This window comes from Carica papaya, chromosome 2, assembly GCF_054855325.1.
Source record: "Carica papaya isolate Zhongbai chromosome 2, ASM5485532v1, whole genome shotgun sequence".
Taxonomy (NCBI): domain Eukaryota; kingdom Viridiplantae; phylum Streptophyta; class Magnoliopsida; order Brassicales; family Caricaceae; genus Carica; species Carica papaya.
The window spans coordinates 29383544-29408142 of NC_142310.1; the positions used below are offsets into that span (position 1 = coordinate 29383544).

The 24599-nt window shown below is 34.8% G+C and overlaps 2 protein-coding genes across 6 annotated transcripts in view; both read right to left on the minus strand.

Moving 5' to 3' along the window:
* Window positions 1–15692, minus strand: part of LOC110823637 (ADP-ribosylation factor GTPase-activating protein AGD4-like) — a 54327-nt gene extending 38635 nt beyond the window's left edge. Inside the window, exons 1-7 of one of the 2 annotated variants that reach the window (XM_088213946.1) lie at window positions 15267–15650; window positions 14558–14634; window positions 13489–13589; window positions 11762–11832; window positions 11188–11250; window positions 10613–10657; window positions 7415–7480 (exon numbers count right to left, since the gene is read on the minus strand). In XM_088213946.1, the coding sequence (XP_088070072.1) occupies window positions 7415–7480; window positions 10613–10657; window positions 11188–11250; window positions 11762–11832; window positions 13489–13589; window positions 14558–14634; window positions 15267–15314 (471 nt within the window). In that variant the 5' untranslated portion in view covers window positions 15315–15650. Of the gene's footprint in view, window positions 1–7414; window positions 7481–10612; window positions 10658–11187; window positions 11251–11761; window positions 11833–13488; window positions 13590–14557; window positions 14635–15266 lie in introns of both variants that reach the window. The other variant, XM_088213947.1, reaches the window with a different exon arrangement.
* An 803-nt stretch (window positions 15693–16495) lies between these two features.
* Window positions 16496–23206, minus strand: LOC110823638 (Remorin family protein). 4 transcript variants are annotated; one of them, XM_088213949.1, is made up of 7 exons: window positions 22790–23206; window positions 22307–22439; window positions 21207–21824; window positions 19881–20370; window positions 19528–19609; window positions 17177–17402; window positions 16496–16756 (listed from the first exon to the last, which is right to left on the minus strand). In XM_088213949.1, exons 1-6 carry the CDS (start codon window positions 22817–22819, stop codon window positions 17199–17201), a joined length of 1557 nt encoding a protein of 518 aa, XP_088070075.1. In that variant the 5' UTR covers window positions 22820–23206; the 3' UTR covers window positions 16496–16756; window positions 17177–17198. The 4 variants fall into 4 exon arrangements, with proteins under 4 accessions (XP_088070075.1, XP_088070077.1, XP_088070074.1 ...); XM_088213951.1 differs by lacking the exon at window positions 16496–16756 and adding an exon at window positions 22522–22581 and having other exon boundaries at window positions 17041–17402; window positions 22790–23205; XM_088213948.1 differs by lacking the exon at window positions 16496–16756 and having other exon boundaries at window positions 17041–17402; window positions 22790–23205.
* Window positions 23207–24599: the final 1393 nt, after the last annotated feature.

Below are 24599 nucleotides of genomic sequence, written 5' to 3' on the forward strand. Positions count from 1 at the left end.
TCCTCCTCGGAGTCTCTTTAGGTTAAGGCACATGAATATTTTAAAGATTATCTCTGGCAATGTTTCATATGGACTGGCTAGCTATCTTTTCTTACAGGTAACTGAACTTTCTCTCCTTTGTTATTCTCTCTCTTGGGAGGATATCTATTCTCTGTATTCTTCTTTCTCTATCTAATAATAATTTATTTCTATAAAAAATATATAAAACAAAAATCTTTAGGACAAAATAGAGAGCAAATCCCTATGCTACATAGATAGAGGCACTCAGGCATCCTTCCAAAATTGTTGTAGGCTCTAGCCCGAAGTGAAGCGAAGAAACTTGTCATAATCCAAATCATGTGATGCAGTTAAAAATAACTTGAAAGCGTTCCAATTCCAACCAAATGAGCCACAAACTGAAGAAAATATACCCTCCCTAGAACATTTTCTGCTCTTTTGAGCATACCACTACACCATAAGGTAAAAGAGATTTTGTTTGGGATAGAAAAAGAACATATTAATATAGGAAGAAACAGACAGATAAGAAAGATTAGATATCCTCTGAAATAAAAAATAAATGTGGAAATATGGGATTATGATTTGTAATTAAATGTCAAGATTAGTGGGATTTAGTTAGGATAGGTTTCTATTTTTAAAGATGAGAGAATCTCTCCTAATTAGTTGTTTGTTTCCTTCTTTAGTATCTAGAGATACTGATTGCATAATATACGGCTACAAATTAGAAGTTCAATTTGTAAATATACACTCACTTTGTCTCTAGAATTGACACAAGAATAAAAATATTTTCTTCATGGTATCAGAGCACTAGATTTGAACCATGAGGGAAAAAAACAACTTCTTCCATGACAAGGCAGAACGAAAGGATCAATCTAGGAAGTAATGTCCAGACCTAAAGTAGTTCACTCTGGCAACACCAGCGCCACAGAATGAATTATTCTTCCCATAACAGGTCACAAACTCAATTGACAGAACTTTGTTCAATGGGCACAGTCTGTCTGACTTTTCATATGCGGGAAAGATAAGGAAGAGTACCTTACGGTAGTCGTTGTTCAGCCGAAGGAAGATGATCCAAGACACCAGACCTAGAAACTAGAAAATAGCATGGTGATGTCTTGATTAATTAATTCTATGACCAATGACATAGGAGAAAACTTCATGTACTATGGCACAGCAAAGAAGATATGGGATGCAGCTAGAGAGACCTACTCCAACATCGATAATATCTCTACGATTTTTTAAATCAAAAGTATTCTCCATGATCTTTGACAAGTAGATTCAACTGTTACTGAATACTTCAACGTCCTTACACGGTATTAGCAACAACCCGATATTTATGAAGAATTGGTGTGGAAGTGTTCCGAAGATAGACTCCTATACAAGAAGGGTGTTGAAAAGGAACGTATTTACAAATTCTTACTTGGCCTTAAATTCGCTAAGAAGAAAGCAGACAAAAAGGGATGTTAAGAAGCCAAAATTCCTCTAAAAATCTTGAGAACTCAGTCCTATCTCTGCACAAGAAACTCAATCCAACAACAACAACCAAATAAAAAAAAATCATCCATGGTGCGATCATAGCAGAAAAATTGGACACATAAAAGCGACTTGCTAGCATCTACACGGTAAGCCTACCGATTGGAAACCTTCTTGGCCACACCAAAACAGAGGAGATTGAGGCTATACCGCTATAGCCGAAGAAGAAAAATCTAACACAACCCCAAATTCCAGTCTTTTTAGCGAAAAGCAATTGAAGGCACCACAGAAAATGTTCCAACAAACTCTTTAATCCACTGGAGCAACTACTAGTACTGCACATATAGCCCAGAAAGGTATTTTTTGTCATGCCCTCAATGTTAGACAGGAAAATCACACTATATGTATAGTGGACTCAAGAGCATCAGATCACATAATTGGAAATCTTATGATTTTTTATGAATATATACCTTGCCATAACAATTCCTCTATTCGAATTGCTGACGGAACCCTTTCAAGGGTAGTTGGCGCGGGTGCAATTATTATTTCTAAGGACATTACCCCTCACTCTGTACTCTATGTACTGAAATTGGATTGCAACTTATTATCTATAAGTACACTAACACGGGATCTTAATTATGGTATTAAATTTCCTCCACACATGCGTGAATTTCAGGACTTGTACTCTTGGAAGAGGATTGGTAATGATGAGGTGCGTGTTGGACTTTATCTCCTAAGAGCTGAGGAAATTCAAAAGCCACCAATGAAGACTGCTTGTATAGTTTCCAACCGTAGTACCAAAACAAATAGTCTTCCAGAAGATTTCAATGCGAAATATGTCATTTGTCCAAACTCAATCGCAATTCTTATTCCATTCAACCATACAAATCATCTCATCCCCTTTTCTTAATACACAATGATATTTGGGGAGCCTCTAGAATCAACAACATTTTTTTCAAATAAAAGTAAATTATTATATGCACAAGATATCAAGAGGGTACCGCCCATAAACAAAATAGTTACAAATCTATCAATTAGTCAATGACCACACCCATATCATCAATATTTTTAATATCATAACTCAACAAAATAGCTCCAAAAATATGTATCCATCTATTTTTAATGGTGCCAAAGTTAGTCTCTATTCCCTCAAAAACTCTATCATTTCTTTCTTTCCAAATTATCTAAAAAATAGTAAATGGATTTGTAGATAGTTTGTCACATTTGTTGATGACCTCTGTTAATCACCTTTGTTGATTCCTCATGAAAAAGAAATCAAAAGTAAAGAAAATATTTGAAAACTTTAATAACATGGCTCAGACGAATTTCAGGCAAAAATTCAAGTCCTTCAAACAGACAATGCTCGAAAATACTACCACAACATCCTCGAGTCATATCTTTTGGAGAATGATATTATTCATCAAAGTTCGTGCATTGATACTCCGTGGCAAAATGGAGCTGCAAAAAGAAAAAAATAAACACTTGATGGAAGTTGCACGGTCACTCATGATAGTTTCAAACGTGCCAAAACAATTCTGAGGTGAAGCAATACTCACAGTAACCTATTTGATCAACCGAATGCCTTCTAGAATTCTCAAATTTAAAACCCCATTTCAAATCCTTCTCGCTACATATCCATCAATTCGAATAATCTCATCTATCCCAGTCAAGGTATTCGAGTATACTATTTTTGTTCACATCCATAAGTCCCAACGTAACAAACTCAATCCAAAAGCTACTAAATACATTTTTCTAGGATATTATCTACACCAAAAAAGGATACAAGTGTTACTCTCCTGCAACCAAGAAATTATACACCTCCATGAATGTCACTTTTTTCGAAAATCAACTCTTCTATCCTCAAAATGCAATCCAAATGGAGAACTAGTCCACGGATAAATTTTATTTTTGGGAAATCGAAACCAACACTACTTCTCCTTCGAGTTCATCACTACCTCCACAAACAATTACTATTCCTATCCTTGAAAACAATTCCTTAGATGTCCTTCTACCACTCCTAAATTAACCACACAAGACAGTAAAAAGGTAATGGTATATTCCAGAAAAAAGCTTAAAGAAAAGCCCGAGAAACCTCCTCAAAAGGAGCAAGAGAACAGCATTCCATCTTTACATAACCAAGAATTGGACCAAAATTCAAGCAATCTGAACTTACAACCAGGTAACATGATTCATGATTCATGATCTAAACTTCAATATAACCTGAATGATCTTAATCAACCTATTGCTTTAAGGAAATGGGTAAGATATTGCATTAAGCATCCAATCTGTAATCATGTGTATTACGAAAAGCTTTCACAGAATTTCCAGGCATTCATTTCTTCTCTCGAAGATGATCATATCTCATCTAACATCCAAGAAGCATTTCAACAGCCTGAATGAAAATCTGTTGTTTGGGAAGAAATACAATTCTTGGAGAAAAATGGGACATAGGAAATCTCGAAATTACTAAAGAATAGGAGACCTGTTGGATGCAAATAGATATTCACTGTGAAGCATAATCCAAATGAAAGCATAATACAAATGAAAGCATAAACAGGTACAAGACACGACTAGTAATTAAAGAGTTCACTCAACACTATGGCATTGATGATGAAGAAACCTTCGCGCTAGTAGCAAAACTCAACTCCATCAAAGCATTACCGTCAGTTGCAATAAATTTGGACTAGAATATGCACCAACTTGATATAAAAAATGCATTTCTAAACGGAAAACTAGAAAATGAAGTCTACATGAAGATTCCACCTAGTACGGGAACTCCAAAAAACTCAAGAAAAGTCTACAAGATGAGAAAGTCCATATATGGTCAAAAATAGTCACCTAGGGTCTGGTTTGATCGACTAACCAGAATTGTAAAAAAACATGAATTCATCCAATTCAAGCAGATCACACATTGTTTGTGAAGCATTCTAAGGTATATAGACTTTATTCATTACCTATGTTGATGATATTATAATTACCGAAAACGATGAACAAGTGATAGGGAGTCTCAAAAAACTGCTAGCAAGAGAATTTGACATCAAAGATCTTAGACAACTCAGATACTTTCTTGACATCGAAGTTGGTCGAACTAAAGAGGGAATTGTGGTCACACAAAGAAAATGTCTTTGATCTGCTTCAGAAAACTAGAATGTTGGGATGTAAGCCAGTAAACACGCCTCGATCATATTGGTAAGATTGATGAAGATACTAAAAATCCTCCAACTAGCAAGACAAGTACCAGAAATTAGTATAAAAGTTGATCTATTTAACTTACACAAGATCTGATATTAGTTTCTCTGTTAGCATGGTAAGCCGCTATATGAACAACCCGACTAAGAGACACATGAAAGTTGCATACAGAATTTTACAATACCTCAAGAAGAGCCCAAGTAGAGGAGTTTACTTCAAGAAAACCTCAAGTAGAGAAGTTGAGGTGTTCATTGATGCGCATTAGGCAGGATTCTTGACGGATTGAAGATAAACTACTGGGTTCCTACGTGTGGGGGAACTTGGTGACTTGGAGAAATAAAAAGCAGTTCGCAGTGGCGAGAAGCAGTGCAAAGGTAGAATTCAGAGCAATGGCTCATGGTAATGTGAAGGAATGTGACTTCAAAGAATATTCAAGAATCTTGGAATTACATTAAACTTCACTATAATGATTTTATGTGGTAACAAGGTTGCCATGGGTATTGCGAAAAATTATGTTCAACACGATATAACTAAGCACGTGGAGATAGACCATCACTTCATCAAACAGAAAATTGAAAGGGGAACAGTCAGACTCATGTATACTCCACCTAGTCGTCAAACAGCAGACATTCTAATAAAGGCACTTCTAAATGTAAGTTGCGAAAACATGAAGAGCAAGTTGGGAATGCTATATATCTACCACCCAACTTGAGGAGGAGAGTGGAAATATGGAATTATGATTTGTAATTAAATATCAAAATTAGTGAGATTCAGTTAGGATAAGTTTATATTTTTAAAGATGAAAGAATCTTTCCTACTTAGTTGTTGTTTCCTTCTTTAATACTTAGAGATACTGACTGCATAATATACGACTACAAATTAGGAATCCAACTTGTATATATATACTCACTTTGAATCCAAAATTGACACAAAAATAAGAATATTTTCTTCAATAAAAATAAAGAATGAGAGAAAATAGCTAATTAAAAAAAAGTAGTTTGTCAGTATCTAGAGGACCTGACGAAGAAACATTGTTAAAATGTCTTGGCCCAAATGGAAGCCAAAAAGCACTTATTTCAGATAATCAAAAAAGGTGATTCATAATTCCAGAAAGATTCTCACATTAGCATCCAGCTAGATCATCAACATATCAACAGAGCCCAACCAAGAGCAAAAACTTTTCCACTTCCTCTTTGTCCTCAAGCCTAAGAGCACCAAAAAGAGAAAATCCTCCATATTCTAATGTGAAACCTAAGAAACACCTAAGGTATCCAAAACATACAACAAATTCTTCAGCCTCTGATAATGTAGGAAGAGATGATAATGAGTCTCAACATTTCTATAACACATCATAGACCTCAGGTGACAAAGCACAATTCAGTCTACAAACTTAAAGCAAATCATTAGTATTTACCATGAACCGCAGTCAAACAAAACCATTCACCTTAAAGCAATGCGGAACCTTCCATAAGGGTTATGAAGAAGAACATTATGATTAAAAAGATTGTTGAATCAAGAAATTCACTTACAATCTACAAGAATGTAAGCTTGAGAAATCCAAAGACCATATTCTACAATCTAGGTGATAAGAAAACACCATAGAATCTAAAATATTGGTAAGAATGGTTATGCTATTGTGTTCCGATCATTAAGATTTCCAAAGAAAGAAAAATTCCAAGAAGGGGAACCATTATCTCGAATCAGAACAAAAAAGATGGGAGAAAAATGATTACTAGATAACCCATAAAGTCTCAGGAAATGAGAAGCAATAGAAACAAGTCAATCTAAGGATCCTCCCAAAAGAGAGAAGAAGACCCATCTTTAATTCTCAACTAAAGAAGTGGTAAGAAAACTAAAAGTCTCTAACTGCATTTTATTTAGAAAAAAAAGGTTCAGTCTCAGACTGAACTAGACTGATTTGGGACAATCCACCCCCTCTAAATATTTGCAGCCTTAAAATGGATAGTGCAAAAGAGGCATACAGGAATAGATAGGATACACTTTCTCCGAACCAATTAGAACAAATCAAGAATCGATCTGTCCAAAGCTTTTCTATGTCCAACTGGAAGGAAACATTAGAATCTTGAAAGAACAATCACAACCATAGGATGTCCTTTGGGATAGAATGGTGCATTTTTTTGCTACTTTTTGAGCTAAGGCTATCAGTTTTTTCGAGAGTGTCTATATCCACTTTGCAGCCATTTTTATCTGCTATTTTGTTTTGATGTTTTTCTTGTTTATTATTTTTTATTTTTGATGGCTTATCCTCCTATAGATTATATTTTATGTTTCTTTATCTAATCTATTGCTTTTCCCATCCAAAAAGATTCTTTTATGTTTTTGTTGGATGACACTCTATCTTCGTTTATCTGGCTTACAATAACTTTTTCTATCAAGTAGTATTTCTTCGTCAATCAAACTATTACAAAAATTTCCACTATAATATTTCGTAATTATACAGAATTCTAAAAAAAAAATGTTATTCACATGAACAAAAGGACAACAATACAATTTTACATTCATTAGAGATGGTTCCTCAGCCAACAATTTAAGATATCCAGATGCAAGGAAACTAGAAAAATGACTAGTGCTAGAAACTTGTGTTTTTTTTCGAACTTCAGGTAAGTGCATCGTTGACCATTAATATGATTTGAACCCAAAAAGAAGTAATAATCATGATTATGATGAACTCAATCATGACAGAAAAAATTCTTTCTTGTTTTGATATACTAGAATATAGATACATGAAGCATACCTCTTCCAGTTCTGCAACAATTTCTCCTCGTGTGCTCTTTTTCAATGACACAAATTTTTCACGTGCCTGACAACATGGAATTTATATGGATCATACACTCAATTTCAAAAGTGTAATTATTTGGAAACCAAGAATAGAAAAAATAGGTTCTGAGAATAAAATGCTTGTGAGAATTTATACATCTTAATACACTTTATACTAAGTATTTATCGAAAAAGCTACTAATAGTTCACTTTTTTCAGTCAGACAGCAAACAGCAGAAATTCTTCTATGTGCATTATAATGATCCTTAAACTTTTTCTCACAAGAAAATATATTTAGAATTTAGTTTTCCATTAAAGTCAAAATATTTTAATATTGGAGCATTCATCATTAGTATCAATAATACTTCCATAGCAACTTGACATGAAAATTGTCACTGTAGGAACCATTCAGCATTTGGTAAGAAAGGCCTAGGGCACTCAAGAGAACAAATATTTTGATAAGTTTGTTTATGTGATTATCTCTGTGCTGACACACAAGATTGTCAAGAAGAAGGATGTGTAACAACCTCATTCCTTTGCTAGCGGGGTTGTAAGCTAGCCAGCTAGTTGTATGGACAATAGTAGGTCAGAGGAGATGGTGGTTGGCCACCCAGGCCTACAAGAGAAAAGTATCTCGATGATAGCTGCAAGAAGAGGAAGTTCTTTTTGATGATAGAAAGTCTTTCGACGTGTTATGGGAAGAGAAAAAAAGGTAACAATATATGGATTTTTGAAATGGGAGAGGCTTCAGAATCTCAATCTTGCTGGAGGAAGGGGACGAGACCTAGTTGATGGACTCCTTGGAGGACTTTTATTAGAGAAAAGAGGGGAGAACTTGGGGTAAAAATAGAGCTGGGAAGAATCATCAACTGCGATTTGCCCTAGGGAGAAACAGAAATGGCCAGTTCTTGGTATTGACAAAGAAGAAAGGGAAGTCGATCAAATGTATCCTCATCCCGGAAGGAATCAAAGTTGGTGGATGGTGGGATCTAATGCACGTGGTGTTCGCATTGGCGGAGAGACCAGTAGTTAACCCAGATAAACCAAAACCCAAGGAGGCGACGACGACAGACCGAGAGGCAAAAGGGGAGGAGGGGATGCAATGGAGAAATTGTTTTTGATGCCCTCATTGTCAAGGTGAGATCCAGATTGAGGCAGAGAAGTCGTACGCTACAACGGTGATAGGTAAAATTGCTGAGGGGCGTTGGGTAGAAAAGATGAGATCTGGAACTGAGTTGGATTGGGTGGATTTTGAAAGTCAAATTGAGAAGGGAGTCCGGCTTTAACTGTTCAAAACGAACATTTAGAGAGTTGTTTTGATAAAAAGACAATGGATGGACTGGATAAAAGACAGAGTGGAGGTCAAAGTGTAACTGGACCAAGCTTGAGCCGAAAATTCACTTGGGCGGGAAAAGGCAAGTGGATTGATGTTCCTGGACCGAGCAAGAGGCCTAAAAAAAGGAAAAGCCCAGGGTTTAAATGGGTTTGGAGGCCCATGGAGAAAAACCAGTTATGTTATCAGGACACAATCCAGGCAAAAACCTTGCAGACATTAGAGCTGGGCAAAAGATAAGGAGTGGCCAAAAGAGGAAAAGCGGAGAAGGAAGGGAAAGAAGGGAAGGCGGCGAGGGTGTCGGAAGAGGAAGGTGAAGATGAAACTGACGATGTCATGGGCGCTCAATCAGAGGGTAGAAATGAAGAATGTCGAGATGGATGTGTGATGGAAATACTGGAAGGAGAAAGAGGCAGAGGCAGGATGATTGATGAAAAAGAGGGTGAAAAGCAGAACTAGCATTAGTGTTGTTTGAAAATGGAATAGAAGTGGAACCGATTGTCTGCCTGCAGTGGGAATATAGCCTGAGAGGTGATAATCAGAAACAGGCTGCAGCAAGAGAGGAGAAAGAAAATGGCTACTCTGTGGGTTATGAGGAACATTGTGAAGATTAGTAAAATGTAGGGTGTGACTTTTGAGGGGCTGAAAGATCAGATGCTTGACTTGTCTGGTGTGATAGAGAGGAGAAGGAATGGAAAGAAGATAGAGAGAAAAACAGCAACCAGAAGGAAAAAAAAAAAAAAAGCAAACGAAGGGAGGCAATAAAGAGTTGAAGAGATTGAAGACTTCAATTAACTATGACAACAGAGAAAAGAAAGATAAGAGCAGCGGGGGTAGAGGAGAAATTTGCAAATTGTTATTAGATGTTTGAAAAAAATAATTTCATGGAATGTCAAGGGAATCAATGACAGGAAGAAAAGGCAAATAATTAAGGGTTGCTTGTCTAGATGGAAGTCATATATTGTGCGCTTACAAGAAACAAAGATGGAAGAAGTAAATGAGAGAGTCATTCAAAGTCTGTGGAGAGTGAAAGAGGCTGGGTGGATCAAGCTACCTGCAACAGGATCCCTCGTCATTATGTGGAGGAAGGAGAATTTCAGTTGAAGAGAGTTTCTAGTGGGTAAAACCATATTATCCTGCTTAGTGGAAAATAAAAAGGGAGGGGAGGAGTGGGTATTTAGTGGTGTTTATTGCAGAGGCAATAACAGTGGAAAAGAGATATTATGAAGGGAGATGGGAGAATGCAAGAGAAAGTGGGGATGGAGGTGGATTGTGGAGGATGATTTTAATATGGCACCAAAGAGAGGGGAGAGATCTGGTGGGAGCTTTTCCAGTAAATTGGCTGTGGAGTTCAAGACTACCTTGGTAAGCTTGGATTTGGTGGATTTACCTCTAATGAGAGGAAAGTGGACATGGACCAATCAGTGCAGTAATCCCTCATGCTCCAGAATAGACAGGTTTCTAGTGTCAGATGATCAGATGATATTTTGTTTCATCTTGCAAGTTTATGTCAAGAAAGAGCTTACAGAATTTGACACGTAACCAAAAACAAATTAATCAAAAGCTGAGGGAAAAAAAGTACCCATATTCAAAGCAGAATATCTAAGAAATACATATTTACTAAAAATAGAAACTCATCATTATCTTCTTTTCCATGGTTCTATCAACTTCTTAAAGAAGTACATACCTACATGCCCACAGATACATGCATACAAATATAAAATATGTATTTGTGTTTTAGTTCCCTATAAATATATATATGTATTTATTGTATCATTATCAAACTTCATATTCCAAAAACTAAACTATTGCAAAGAACTTGTCCATCATAGTCCATAATACCTGATCATAAGAAGATATAGCTTTGTCATAGCGTCGACGAGACTCCTATAAAAGAGAAGGGGAAAAAACCAAAATACAACTCACAAAGTTGAAATTATGTCAAAAAGATATGAAGGAAATTAAAGGAGATAAGAGCAAGAAAAAGCATATGTTATTAAGTGCCGATGTACCCAAATTAAATCCTATTTGATGCTTATTGTTTTTTGCTTACAAAAAAGGTGTAAGAATTTTCTCTTTTGCTAAAAATTAGGAATTCAGTGATCTATAAAGGCAATATCCTACATTTTTCATTTAAAGGCAATATCCTGAGGGCTTGTAGGATAAATATTTTCAGTGATCTGTAAATTTCTCTTTCCTCTATAAGTGAGCTACATCAGCTTAATGCCTTAGAAGTTCTATTGTCAAGTCACCAATATATTGATTAGTCCCTTGAAAAAATTCCACCATTATTATTTCCCAAACACCACATCAGAAAGATTGTATTCTGTCCAACCTTTCTTTAGAAGAGAAATCACCAAAAATTTTTAATGAAGCCAAGAGATATCATTCACCAAGAACATGAATTACCATATTACCTTTGCTTCTTGCAAATCACCAGTCATAAATTGCATCAGCCTATCAAGGAGAACATGCTCTACCTGCAAAAGTTAACTCACAAGTCTGTCATGAAACAGAGTTCAGAACATGTAGGAGGAGAAAGAAAGCAACTTAGTTGCAGTGCGCATAAAAAGAAAAAATGCTATATCAGCCTGCATCATTATTAACAAAAACACATGATCGCCATCAATTTCAGGAACAATTGTGACCGGTGTTCCCTCCCTCCCTCTTTCCAGAAACGAAACAAACATTTATGTGAATCATTCCAAATTTAAGTGGGGAAAAGCTCAAAAGTCAGAAAGAAAATAAAGATTTTCAGGATAAAATAAGGGGGAAAAAATCAAAAGACAATTAAAAAACTTTAAAAGAAAAACCCATAGAGTGCTAGGAGGTTCCAGCTAAAGATATAGAATTCGAAAGAAGTTTCATATGCACTACTAAAAGTGTGAAAATTATGAGGTTTCATCCACGATATGGACTTAATAGATTCATTTCATGTTATCTACTTTATTGGCATGAAGTCCCAATTAGGTAGAAAATTTGAGGACTCACTTGCGAACGAAGAAGCTCCTTGTAACTGGAAATCTCCCGAAATGCATTAATAAACTTGGATATGACTGGACCTGGAAGAAGGAAGCCAATTAAGACAAAAAAAAAAATTGAAAAACAAGTTTTTCCATTATAAGTACAAAAAGCCATGTACGTAATGCATATACAACAATAATAAAAAACTGATAAGAACATATTGACAAAAAAATGCTAGTCAGAACAGAAATTAAGACTAAACAAAAGAACAAAAATCAAAACTATTTATTGAAGAAATAAAAAGGAATAAGTGAGAGGAATGCGTTCATTTGGACTTTGTAAAAGGCTTATGACAATTAACTTGGAATTCTTGATAAGATTTCTGGGTAGAAAGGATTTTAGAACTAGAAGGAAATCCTGAATTAAATTGCTTGTCATTTGCTACATTCTTTTTTCATTATCAATGGAGAACCAAAATCAAGTTCAAAGGTTAAAGAAAAGTTAGGCATGAAAATCCATTGTCACCTTTTCTGTTTTTGTTTTTTCAGGAAAAATAGATAAAGAAATATTATTAAATTAAAAAAAAAAAAAAAGTGTTTAAGGCTATGAATAAAGGCTAGTGAAAATGAACATTCTGATAGGTAGAACTACGAATCATAAAATTAATATAGCACTTACAAGAGTAATATCCAAGAAATCTGAAGACCAAATCTAATGTCCTTGTTAACTTGGTTAAACTCTTTTTCCGTAGAGAAACAAGAGTACCTTAACAAGGCACCAACAGAATGCCGCCCAAGTACAAAAGAAGGGAACTTTGCAAGTCAATTAATATGTTCATAAAATCCCTACGTCCTCAATATAAATGAGAGGGCTACTCTATAAAAAATAAAAAAATAAAAAAGAGCAGAGTCCATAGCTACAAATCTCTAGCTCTGTCACAAGAAGAAGTTACATTAACAAAAACTCTTCGATTCCTCTTCTTCCGAATAACCCACAAGATAGCTAACAGAGTAATAGAAATAAGTTTTCTCCCTCTATTATCCCCAGATATCATGCCAGGTTCACATATCATCTGCAAAATAGACAGCAATCACCCAACTGAAGCCCAGGAAATCAAACCGAAGGCACAAAGGAGCACCACAAAAATAAGGATTAATAGATCATGCTTTCCCCTTACAGAATAGCACATATTAATCATAATCTTGCCCCTTTTCATCAAATTATTGATATTAGTTTTTTCCCTCCCATCACCTCCCAAATGAAGAAATAAATTCTAAAAGACACATTTAGCTTCCAAATAGGCCTCCAACAAGTAGCATCCTCAACAATAATAGGGCATACAATAAGGTCCATGTAATATAACATCATTGGAAAAGAGCCACTAGAATGTAACCTCCAAGCAGGCTAATTAGCCCCATGGAAAAACATTGTAATGCAAAAGAAGATGTGAGATCTAACATATTTATCTTCCTCTCAATCATTAAGGTGTTGCACAAGCCCCACATCCCAAACCTCATGACTTGACGAAACTAAGACAGGATCCGTAACAGTAGCCTCAAACAATTAGGTTGAATTTGACTACAGGAGATCTTGATGCCAAGAAGCAGGAAAAAGTTTACAAACACTAGCGGTTATAACATATAATACTAAAATTAAGAAGATAAAAAGCTTCAGAATCATTCAGAATAAGAAATGTCATATCTATTGTCAGTGATCAAGATAAATAGAATTTAAAAAAGATATATGTCATTAACCTCCAATAGATACACTAACGGGATCATCTTGTCCACCACCAAATGATTCTAAAGAATCTGCAAAGGCGATGTCTCCATTACATGCTTCTCCAAGAGCTGCCCTGTAGAAGACACCAATAAAAAGAAACTTGTATCTTCCCCAAAATTTCAACTTATTCTTTTTTAACATTAAAACCATTCGACAAAAAGAGGAATGCAACTTATAATGCTAATAGCAGATGCAAATAACTTCTTTCTATGAAACACACGCAAACAATGTTAATTAATGTCGAAGTGAATCAATTATCACCTAGATGTTTTAGTTTAAAAGAGTAAATGATTAGCAACAGGAAACCCAAATATTTGGGGGTTTCTTTCTTCACCCTACTAAGAGATTAAGTTGCTTTCTTGTATCAAGAATACTTCTTTTTTTTTCGCTTCACCCTTTTATAGGAGGATCACTTACCCTTAGCCTCCACAATTACATTTCTCTCTCTTTCTAATAACATTTCTTTCAGAGAAAAAAAGTATTTGGCTGCATTACTCATAAGAAAGAATAAATAATAATGTATTTGGCAAAGCAAATATCATGTGAAAATATATTTGGCAAATCAAACATCAAGGTCCTTCCTAATAAGGAACCATTAGGATTGCTCGATAATTTTGAGAAAGATTCCTGTAAATAGGTTTTGCAAAGAAAAAAGAAATAAAAAGAACTCAACAAATTTGGACATGAGACACTGCCTACTAGTGACTGGTGGCACCAACATTTCATACAATCAAGTCCATGAGGGCACATAATTAACACCTAGGAAAAGAATAAAGAAAAGTTAGAAAAGAATAAAGAAAAATCCCAGTTCTAAGAATATAGGATTTCAAGACACATTTCACATTTCATAGGTTTGCATGCAAAAAGAAGAATATTAAAATGATAAATAAGAAGACAGAATGAAACTTGTCTTTATGATAAGCTTCTCCACACAATAATATGGTAAGAATTGGATGCATTAGCTTTTAGATTCAGGATAAAGTTCAATCTGCTCGAGAGTATGATCAATAGGAGACACAAGGCATAGCAAGAGGCACATACATAAACTTCTTACATCCCTTGTATAATCTTTGGCAGCGATCTTTCAGCTCATCAGCTGTCTCTTCTAGAGAATATATCTAATCAATTAACATAAAATGCAACAATAAGTACCAGAAGTCTTCTCCAGAATCATATTTTACTGCAATTGTAAAAATATGCTATTTGGTCAAGCAAACAAACAAAAACAATCCTACAAAAGCACAACGGAGGCTGGCAGCAAGACTAAAGACTATTATCCTTGGAAGTCTGTGTTTAATTGTGAACCAATAAACTTAATTATCCATGGACTAAAACAGCATCAGTGGGATATGGTCCAGGTTACTAATTTCATTTCTGAATGTCCCTGACCTGTTATCATATAAATTTAAGGCTTCACTTTATCCTCGCCGACATATATCCACATCATCCAAAGAACATGATTATGTTGCATGATATTCTGACAAGATACAGCATCAGAAATCCTGAGAAATTTGTCCGAGGCCTAACTGAGGCACCATATTTTTCCCTCTAGGAGGAAAAATGATTTAATTTCCCAATACTAATTTCATAACATCTACTATATTCAGATATTAAATGACGACGGAATTAGCCACACAAGTTCCATTTATGCAACGGAATATACGAAAACAATAAAACGGAGCTCCATTTTCTCGAGATCCAAACGAGAAAAGAGTGTATTATATATCTCAATCTGGTCGGTGTCTCTTACCTGCTTTTGAAACATTGGGGAATCTTCCAGCTTGATGAAGGTCGCCATTGATGTTTCGCTTTCAAGGTTCAAGCAATCTCTCTCTCGCTTTCAGGTCGAGACTTCTTCAGATGTAAATATGAAAAATCGACGACAGGCAGCAACACAGACAGAGACCGGGAAATTACGGAATCTGATTAGCAAAAACTACAAATCTGATATTGGTCGGTAAATTATGTTTTTTTTTTTTTTTTTTTTTTTGAAAACTGGTAAATTGTTTCAAGTATCAGGTCTGGCTTCGTTGTCGCGTGCGATCACGCGCGGCACGCTTATATGCAGTTTTATTACGCAGATCAAGTAGGGTGGATTACTACCAAACCGAAACCGGTAAATTACATGCAAAAAATTATATCTAACTACTATGAAACTTTGTTGCAGGTATGTGTAGAATTCTTATTCCACCTTCCATTTGATATAGTTAAAGGTATTAGCTTTGTTGTATAGTTTTGAAATACCATAATTGAGGGACCTTGGTTTATGTCATAGTGGAAGGTGATGCACAAATAGTTTTGACTATGATTTCTTCTTGGTCCGTTGCAAAATAATGAATTAGGTCTTTTGTTAAATTGTTATATATATTATGTTCTATAGATTCACCAAGATTTTAATTTGGTATCTTACCTCATTATCTCTTAAAATCAATAAATTAAGTGAAAAATATATAGTTGTTTGACTTTTTTAACATGTCATAATTGTCTTAAGGGCTTTTGTGAACAAAATGAATTTAAATTATTGTAATAAAAAAAAAATTGTGTCTTTAATGGATAAATATTCAAAATAAAGGAAAAATACAAATGCAACTTTATTACATTTTACAAGGGCTCATTTCAATTTAATATTTTGTAAGATAAATATTTTTAGTTTCATAAAAGTACATAACTTACTATGTCTTAAATTTTGTGAATTTCACATTTTATAACTTTCATTCAAAATCAATTATCAATATTAGACAAATTAAAGTTCAACATTTCTCATTTCTTTTTTTCTTTTTTTTTTTTTGAAAAATTACTTGTTGCAAATAAAAGCTCTCATTTAGAAGAGTGTCTTTAAAAATAAATAAATCATTTGTATAGAATTTATGTAAATTAATTAAAATAATAAATTTTAAATATATAAATAAAAACTCTCATTTAAAAGAATAAAAAATAAACTTTAGATAAAATAAAATAATACATTTTAAATCCTATCAATTTAAAACATTGTCTCAAATTTTATTTAAAATTTATTTCGAATTAGTTTTAATAATTTAAAATACATTTGAAAATTTCAACAAATTTCACATAAAATAATTTGTTCATTCCAAACATACCCTTGAAATCATTTTCCAAGTCTTCTCGAAAAAGATTATTTCAGAGCGCCATTCATTATGTGTGTACTTGAAACATCCGTCCAGTCAATTTCTTCTCATCTGATTTATCCTTTAACCATGCGCTTCCAGCTAACACGACTTTCTGAGAGTGGAGGGAATGTTTGCATAAGCAGACTTTATATATCTGTCAATTCTGTACTTGGAAATTTTATTTTATGAATGTTGATTTTTCAAAGTCGGAGAAAATTACAACCAGCAATAAATGTCTCCGTCTCTCTCAAAATGGGCCAAAAAGCCGTCAACTTCTTAGTTTTCTAGTGAATTCCAACATTCTCTCACATTCAGAGGGAGAGTCGATGCAATTACCAACATGTCCACGAAAGAAAACCAAAAAAAATTGAGAGAGAGAGCGAGAGAGATGAGAAGTATCAAGAGACCAAAGGAAAAGATTTCACTAGAATTGTTATTACAGAATAATCTTAGTTATTAGAAGAAGACAAGAGATATATCAACATGCCACATGTATATTGACAAAACATGCATGGAAAAGAGAGTTAGGCACCTGAATCAGAAGAACGTGAACTTCAAGAGCACCAACCCCAGCAGGAAAATGAGGAAGGTATTTGGCCAGTTCTGCGAATGTACTCTGCTTGTTGTTCAGTTTTAGCAGCTTGATGGTTTCTCTTGGCTTCAGCAGCTGCTCGCTTTTCTTCAGCTTTATGCCTTGCAGCTGCCAATTTGTTCATAAGTTTGTCATGGGCCCTCCCTCTCATCCTTTCAACCTCCACCTGAAAGCCAGAAGTGGTACTGGATTAGTTAACTGTTATTTATATATCAGAAGTTCTGTTAGAGTTTATTGTAGATTTATATTGCATATCAGAACTTCATAGGACCTTGAATGTCCATGCTTTTACATAATAACCTAAAGACAGTAAAGGCGTGCTTGGTGAATACAGCCAGTAACTGCCCTCAAGAGTAAATGCTTTATTACCCATTGATAAACCACATTCGGTGCTCACAAACCATGATTAAGAAAACAGTTTCTTGCAACGAACTTCGTTCTAGAGATCAAGGATTGCTTATGCCATTCATTCTATCATTAACCATCTATAAGTTCCTAACGTTGTGATGGCAATCTTTTGGTCAAACATCTCAACTTAATCTCTTAAGAACCTTTTCATAAAAGAAGTCATATATCTCTAGATATAAAACATGCACAGTATCTGTGACCTTGAGTATATGAAGAACATGATTAGAGATCATTCGAATTTTAAAAAAACAATGATTAGAGGTCATTCTAAAGGGCCCAAGAATATCTTGCTTGGAAGTACTTTCAGCTTCTTAAATGGGAAAAGTATCTTATTTGAGTACAATTTGGCAGGTACCATCATAGTATTGAATAGGCGATATCTCTTTTGAGTTTTTGGCAGGTAACAAGATGGCTTTTCTTTATTTCAAAAAAAAAAAACAAGATGTGCTTTTGTTTAGGAAAGAGAGAAGTAATATTAACAAGGCACCAAAGGGTGCCACCTCGGTACAAAATATAGCTTTACAGATTTCTTTTGACAAGAAAGCAAGATGTCTATCAGTTTCCCTAAATCCTCTTTACCGATAAAGAAGATGGTGTTTGGTGTCTCTCTGGGGCCAAGGTGCATGGTTTCTAGAGGAGTATATCCTTAGATCAAGGATAACATGCAGAAATCAAGAAATATCTCTTTAAATGTCCTCCAAGAGGTCGACAGCTATTTTCTATTGCTTCCTTTGCTGACTTCTTATCCTCCCTTGATGTATTCTCTTCACTTCTCCCTCTAATAATAGTCTTTTTGCACATGATATTAAAATCTTCTAAATCAACATGCTTCTGTAAATGGTAAAGAGCCTCCAGATTTCTTCAAACAATCATCTAATAACTAGTTCTTTTTCACCCCTTGTCTGCTTGGTAAAACATGATTTGTGTCTTGAGTCATTTATTTTTTTTATAAAGATAAAGCTATCAGTAATTCTACAATCCTTTGCTCTTTACAAACCACCCTCCCACCCCCCACACAAAAAAAAAAGAAGAAAGAAAGTCTATAGCCCTTTGCCCTTATTTTCTACTAAAATTCCTTGACATTTTCCTTTTTCTTTTTTGTTTTTACACTTTTATTAGTGTTTTGGAAATAACTTTTTAAGGCTCTCAACTGCAAGAATGTTTCCTGACTTTTCTAACTCATTTTTCTACTTAGGTTCCTGACCTTTTTGGTTACTGCAATTAGGTTGCTGATCTTTTATATTTTTTCTAGATCAGTCTTTGAATTAACTTATCTATTAAAATAGATAGATTTGTGGACACGTCATCACGACATGACAGCTATGCCATAAAAAATTAATGACATAGGTTTTACACAGATTAAAAATTTACAAAGAGTCCAGACAAGAACTAAATAAAATATATTTACACAGCTTGGGTTGACAGACAGAGAATGGAGCTGGAAGAGATGGTATTTTACAAATCAAGTTTGGATCTTTAAAATTGAATAGGATTTGAATTCAGCATATTAATCCACAAGACAGCACCATGTCATTACTACCACACAGTAATGATGTGTCCAAACCTCTATTTGTTTTAAGTGATAAGTTAACTGGGTGACTAATTTAGAAAATAAAAAGATTATGGACTTGATTGCAACAATTGAAAGGTTAGCACTAAATTGAAAATTGAGTTGAAGGTCATGGACTATCTTCCCAATTAAGGAAAATTTTAATAACGTGAAGTTCACATCTTGAGGTTTTTGGCTTGCCTTCAGGAGTATAAAACATTTTAGTCCACGGTTTGTCTTTTCTAAAACCATGTTCTCACATATTAGGAAGAATATCATGGCTACAGGGAAAAAAAAAAAAAAAAACCTTTAAATGCAAGATAATACACGATACCTCAATCTTCCTCATCTCAGCTTCTGTTTTTGCCTTCTGATGATTCTCCCAAGCTTGAATTTTCATCTCTTCACGCTTGAACCTGAATATTGCAGCCACAAAACCAATTTCAATATGCAATCAAGAAGTGGTAAAATAATGTAATTGCATATGCAGCGATATTCCCACTATGGATTAACAACAGTGCTCGACAAGAACCATGGCATGAAAATGCAGTTGGACTATATTACCCCTTTGCTAGAAAAGTAGCTTAAATGTCAAATCACATAAGCTACATGTTGGGAATCACCAATGAAGTTCCTAGATGAGTGGAAAATTGAATAAGGCCTCTATATCTGAAAATATAAAGGTACCTGGCCATATACTTCGCTTTCTCAGCCTCTTCCCATGCTGCTGCACGTATTTCGATGACACTTTTAGCAGGTTGATCTGGAGCTAAAGTTTTCAGTGAAGTAGATGCATCCTTATCCTCTTCCTCTTTGCTAGCCCAGGCAGCAATGTTCATTTTACCCAGCTGTGTTCCCAGCACCATTATTTCTCTCCTTGTTTTCATTTGCAATTCCTTTTCTGACAAATCGTTGTTTGAATCCAAATGGTCAGTAGGTGGATTTAGAGATGAAGTTGGCGCAGTTCTTCCAGGAGTAGATGGCCTGGAAGAAGTTGGGCTCCGCATTGGTGTTGTTGCCCTAACAGGGGTCCCAGTCCTGGAAGGTTCTTGGCTAGCAATAGGGGTCATTTCTGTTCCCATGTCTCTCATTGATACGGATCTGGCTGTTGAAGGAGGTGGAACAAATGTTGTTGCATGCTGCATTGATATAGATGGATCATGCCGACTAAGACTAACTGCAATAAAAGAAAAGGTTGTAAGTTCCCAGGTTATCCTACTCCCGTCTGTGCATGGAAAGCTAAATCAACATTAACTTTTCCAGAAAGAATTTTGAGAGACACGCAACAATCAGCTTAAACTAAATTTGTCATAAAAATACATGTCTCCTCCAGAAAATGAATGCAAGCCCAAGCATTATCTACTCAACCAATGGAAGTTCTTTGGCAAAAGAAGCTGTCAAGACTAGCACAGAATAAATTACAAATGCCATCCAGTAATACAAATTGTAAGCCTGTCTATCTAATATGAAAAACAAATGCTTAAGTAAGCCTCACTTTATCGGCTGCTAAAGTAAGCCACTTTACAAAGGTGTTCACAACTATCAAAAACCTGATAGATCACCTCGGGAAGATTAAAAAATTCCAACTCTCATCTGCTAAAGTAAGCTCCTGATATTAATAATTTTTTCTTTGAAATATATATCACCTGATATTAATAAATCATAGAATCAATATTAAGAACACGTAATACAACTCAGTACTCTCTTTGATGTAATTTCCAACAAAGATAAACCAGAAGTGTAGTTATTTTCAGTTAAACAATGACGATCATCAAAAATTTCTCAAGAAAGCATATTACTGAAGAACCATCTGTAGTCACTACATATTATATAAAAGCACAGGACCACAAGATTGTAATTCAGTTATAACAATGTCAATTGCTGCATTTTGATACACAAATTGGAGCAACTTGTTTCCAATAATTAAGAACTTCAAACATAAATAAAAAACACAAAGATAATTGCAAAAAGATGAAAGAATATATAAAAACCAAGCAGACAATGAGTTCTTACTTGCCGTCTCTGCAACAGAGCTCTGAATCATGAGAACAGGCTTTCCATAAGAATCTACTGTTGGGTGTGGATCACCCTCCCAACTAACAAACTTCTGCAGTCCAATTTCCCTTTTAGTTTGAGTAATATCAATTCGTTTTGTATCTGGCTCATCAGAAGCAACCACTTTCTGATCTGGAACTTCAACAACGACCTTCATGGAGGATTGCCGACTGCCAATACCAAAGGTAGGCATCTTTCGTGATCCAACTCCTTGTGTGCCCTGAACCTGCCCAGACTTAGGGCGATTCGCAGTGGGGCTTGCTATCCATTTCTGAGCATCATCCCATTTGGAGGGTGCTGGTTTGGAAAATGGCCCAACGGCCATTCTTTGAGGGGCTCGGTCTGTCTTTTGGAATTCAAAGATGGATGAGGACATACTCATGCTATCATGGCCACTTTCATAGTCTAAAGGAGGGTCCTCTTGCAACCTAACTCTTGAATTGAGAAAAGAGTGATCCTTCACTCTGCGGTCAGCAACCATCTGGACAGCCAACGAGTCAGCTGTAGCTGAAGTGGAGCATTCAGGAAGAACACTCACCACATCTACATCTTTACAATTATCAGAACTACTACCACCTGTACAAATTGCCATTAACAATCTATCAAACGGAGAAGAGCAAAGTTCAAATAGATGAACAATACCTTTCTTTCACATTTTACACCATTACATTTCAAGGAAGTTGACAAACCAAACACTACTAACAATACCATATTCAAAAATTAGATTCTATAGCTGCACAGAAAGAAATACATCCGTAGATTAAGATTGAGATCCCGCTAAGAGTTGGTCCCAATTCCCAGTTCCTACATTTTTTCCCTTCCATACATCTGAAGTATTTGCACCCAAGCTATGACCTTTCTTGGTGAGGTTAAGCTACTTTGTATGTTAATCAAATTATAAGGTCCTACTTTTCAGCATGCCAATGAATGCCCCTTTTTAGTGTATTCCTGTTTGGTTACGGAGGAAAAAAAATATCCATATTTACATATGCATAAGCCATATACCAGTGCTAAAACAAAAGAAAAGGGGAAGACAATGAAAGGATAAATAGAAATACCTGTATCCTCAGTCTCAGTGAACTGAGATCTCAAAGTAAAAGTAGATTCAAACTCTTCCTCTTCCTTTCTCTTCTTCTCCACTCCAAGCAGCATACTCCTCAACTTTCCAGGCGAAAATCCGCCGCCCCCGCCCTATACACTCCAAAATCACCACCAAATGAAACAAAAAAAAGATCGCATGAAACACTTGGGTTTATTACTAAATAGTAAATACCTATACTAGCACGATTTCCTCTTCCAACTTGGTCGTTTCAGAGGGAAAAAATCAGAGAAACTATTGAGAAATAGGGGAGGTGAGATCGACAGATCAAAGGCCTGATTTCGCATATACTTGAACAAAACAAAAACAGAAAAGAGAGTGGAAAATGAAAGCTTGTCCTTTCCTTTCAAATATGACCCATCGGGAGAAGAGAAAGTGAAATTCTTCTTTTGCTTCCAAGTCCAGGAAAAGGGAGGAAAGATAGCGAGAGAAGCGCAAGTACCTGGGGCTTTTGGATTCTCTCGTAATCCATAGACAGACGACTCTGGCTTTGCCTTTGCTTCTACTCAAAGCTCTGTTGCTATTTCAGGGAATTATTGCCCTGCAACTTTCACAACATTGTACAATGCCAGATCGCTTCACTATTGACATAACACATTTCCCTTTCCCCCCCTCTCTCTCTCTATCTCTCCGTCGCTCTCGCTCTCTATTTCCTGTTATCGTTTTGTATTGGTCTCTTCCATGGCAGTACAGCGAATGAAGTCATCTTCCCATCTCTACTGCTGACAGCAATAGGTCCAGTTGAATCATGGAAGTTCATAGCATACGAGGCAACAAGTTATGGAACAGTATCGCATTGGATTCTACTTTTTTTTTTCCCCTTTAACTTTCTCTTTTGGTTTAAATCTGCTTCTAAGCCCGCTTATCTTACTAACCATGTTTTTTCTGTGAATTTTTAGAACCAACCAAAGGCATCATTTTCTTTTTTCTTTTTTCTTTTCTCAGTTCTTTGACTGAAGCCAGTTAAAATGATCAAGTTACGGTGTCTTACACACACTGATATGACAGACAAATCAAGACTGTCCATCAATCAGAATAAAAGAATTATCAAACCGTTGCAAACGTAAATGCCCGTGCTGATATTGTCTTTTTCCAATTAGTTTGTCCACCAACCTGTTACGCTAGAAATACTCCCGCCGATTTTGGTTTTTTTTTTATTTTTTTTTTACAATACTTTTTCGCCCATGTATATAAACTATTACATGGTTTTCTTAAGGTGATAAAAATTATTATATTATCAATTGTACTTTATTATTGACCGTTTGAGATTATTCAAAATTTGATTAATTTTAAAATCAAATAAGACAAAGTGGTTAGAATGGGCAATTCACAAATTCACATGCATACCAAGATTACTTGTATGAAAACACGAGTGTGTTCGATCCAAAAATTGCTGCATTCGTGCATGTTCTTCTAGTAAGGCGCTGGTCCCCACGTGAGTTGGTCATTATTTTATCAGGTTACCGTGTAGAATTTGAGGGTTCCCCAAGTACCCATGCTTTTTCTTTTTTTGTTTGGTTCATTTTTATTTTTATTTTTTTTAAATTTAATAAATATTTAAATATTTTATTAATAATATCACACTCAAAATATTAATTATAAAATAATCTTCTAAAAATACATACAAAAATTTTGTACCAATTCATACTTATAATGTTTTATTCAAAAATAAAATAACAATTATGAGCGAAAAATATTTAATTGTTGAAAATCTAATTTATTTAAAAATATTTGATTTAATTTAATTTATATTTTTTATTATCATATTAATCTTAATATGTACCATCAAAGCATAATTTATTTCATCTATCGATTGATATCTTACTCCAAATTTATTCGTACATTATGTTGAACGGTCAAATAATATTTTACAATTGTTAGTTTGAAATTTCTGTGCTCTTACATATTGTTGTGGTTTATTGTTATTTCATAAAACTTCTCAAAATTTATATCTTTTATTTTTTAATTTTACTTTTTAAATTTCTAAATTTTTTGAATATTTGCCTTTTTCTTCTTCATAATTTTTTTATGATCAACAAAAATCTATTATATATCAAATTTTTTTGTTTCAAAACTTTTCTTCCTGCTTTAAAAAAAAAAGGTATAAACACCATTTTCGTTATGTCCAAATTTCAGAGTATAATTTTTTTATTCATTTGAAACAAAATATTCATGTAATAAAGAAAGAAAATTAAAAAGAATAAAAAATGGGTTTCCAAAAAACAAAATGCAAATGAGTGCATAAGAGAAAA

Excerpts from the sequence above, each read along its gene's own strand:
- LOC110823638 (XM_088213949.1), bottom strand. The coding sequence starts at position 22,819 with ATGGATTACGAGAGAATCCAAAAGCCCCAG. Across the intron at positions 22,440-22,789 it reads AGAGAATCCAAAAGCCCCAG|GGCGGGGGCGGCGGATTTTC; the intron begins GTACTTGCGCTT and ends TGGAGTGTATAG. Across the intron at positions 19,610-19,880 it reads AAAGCGAAGTATATGGCCAG|GTTCAAGCGTGAAGAGATGA; the intron begins GTACCTTTATAT and ends TGCAATATTCAG.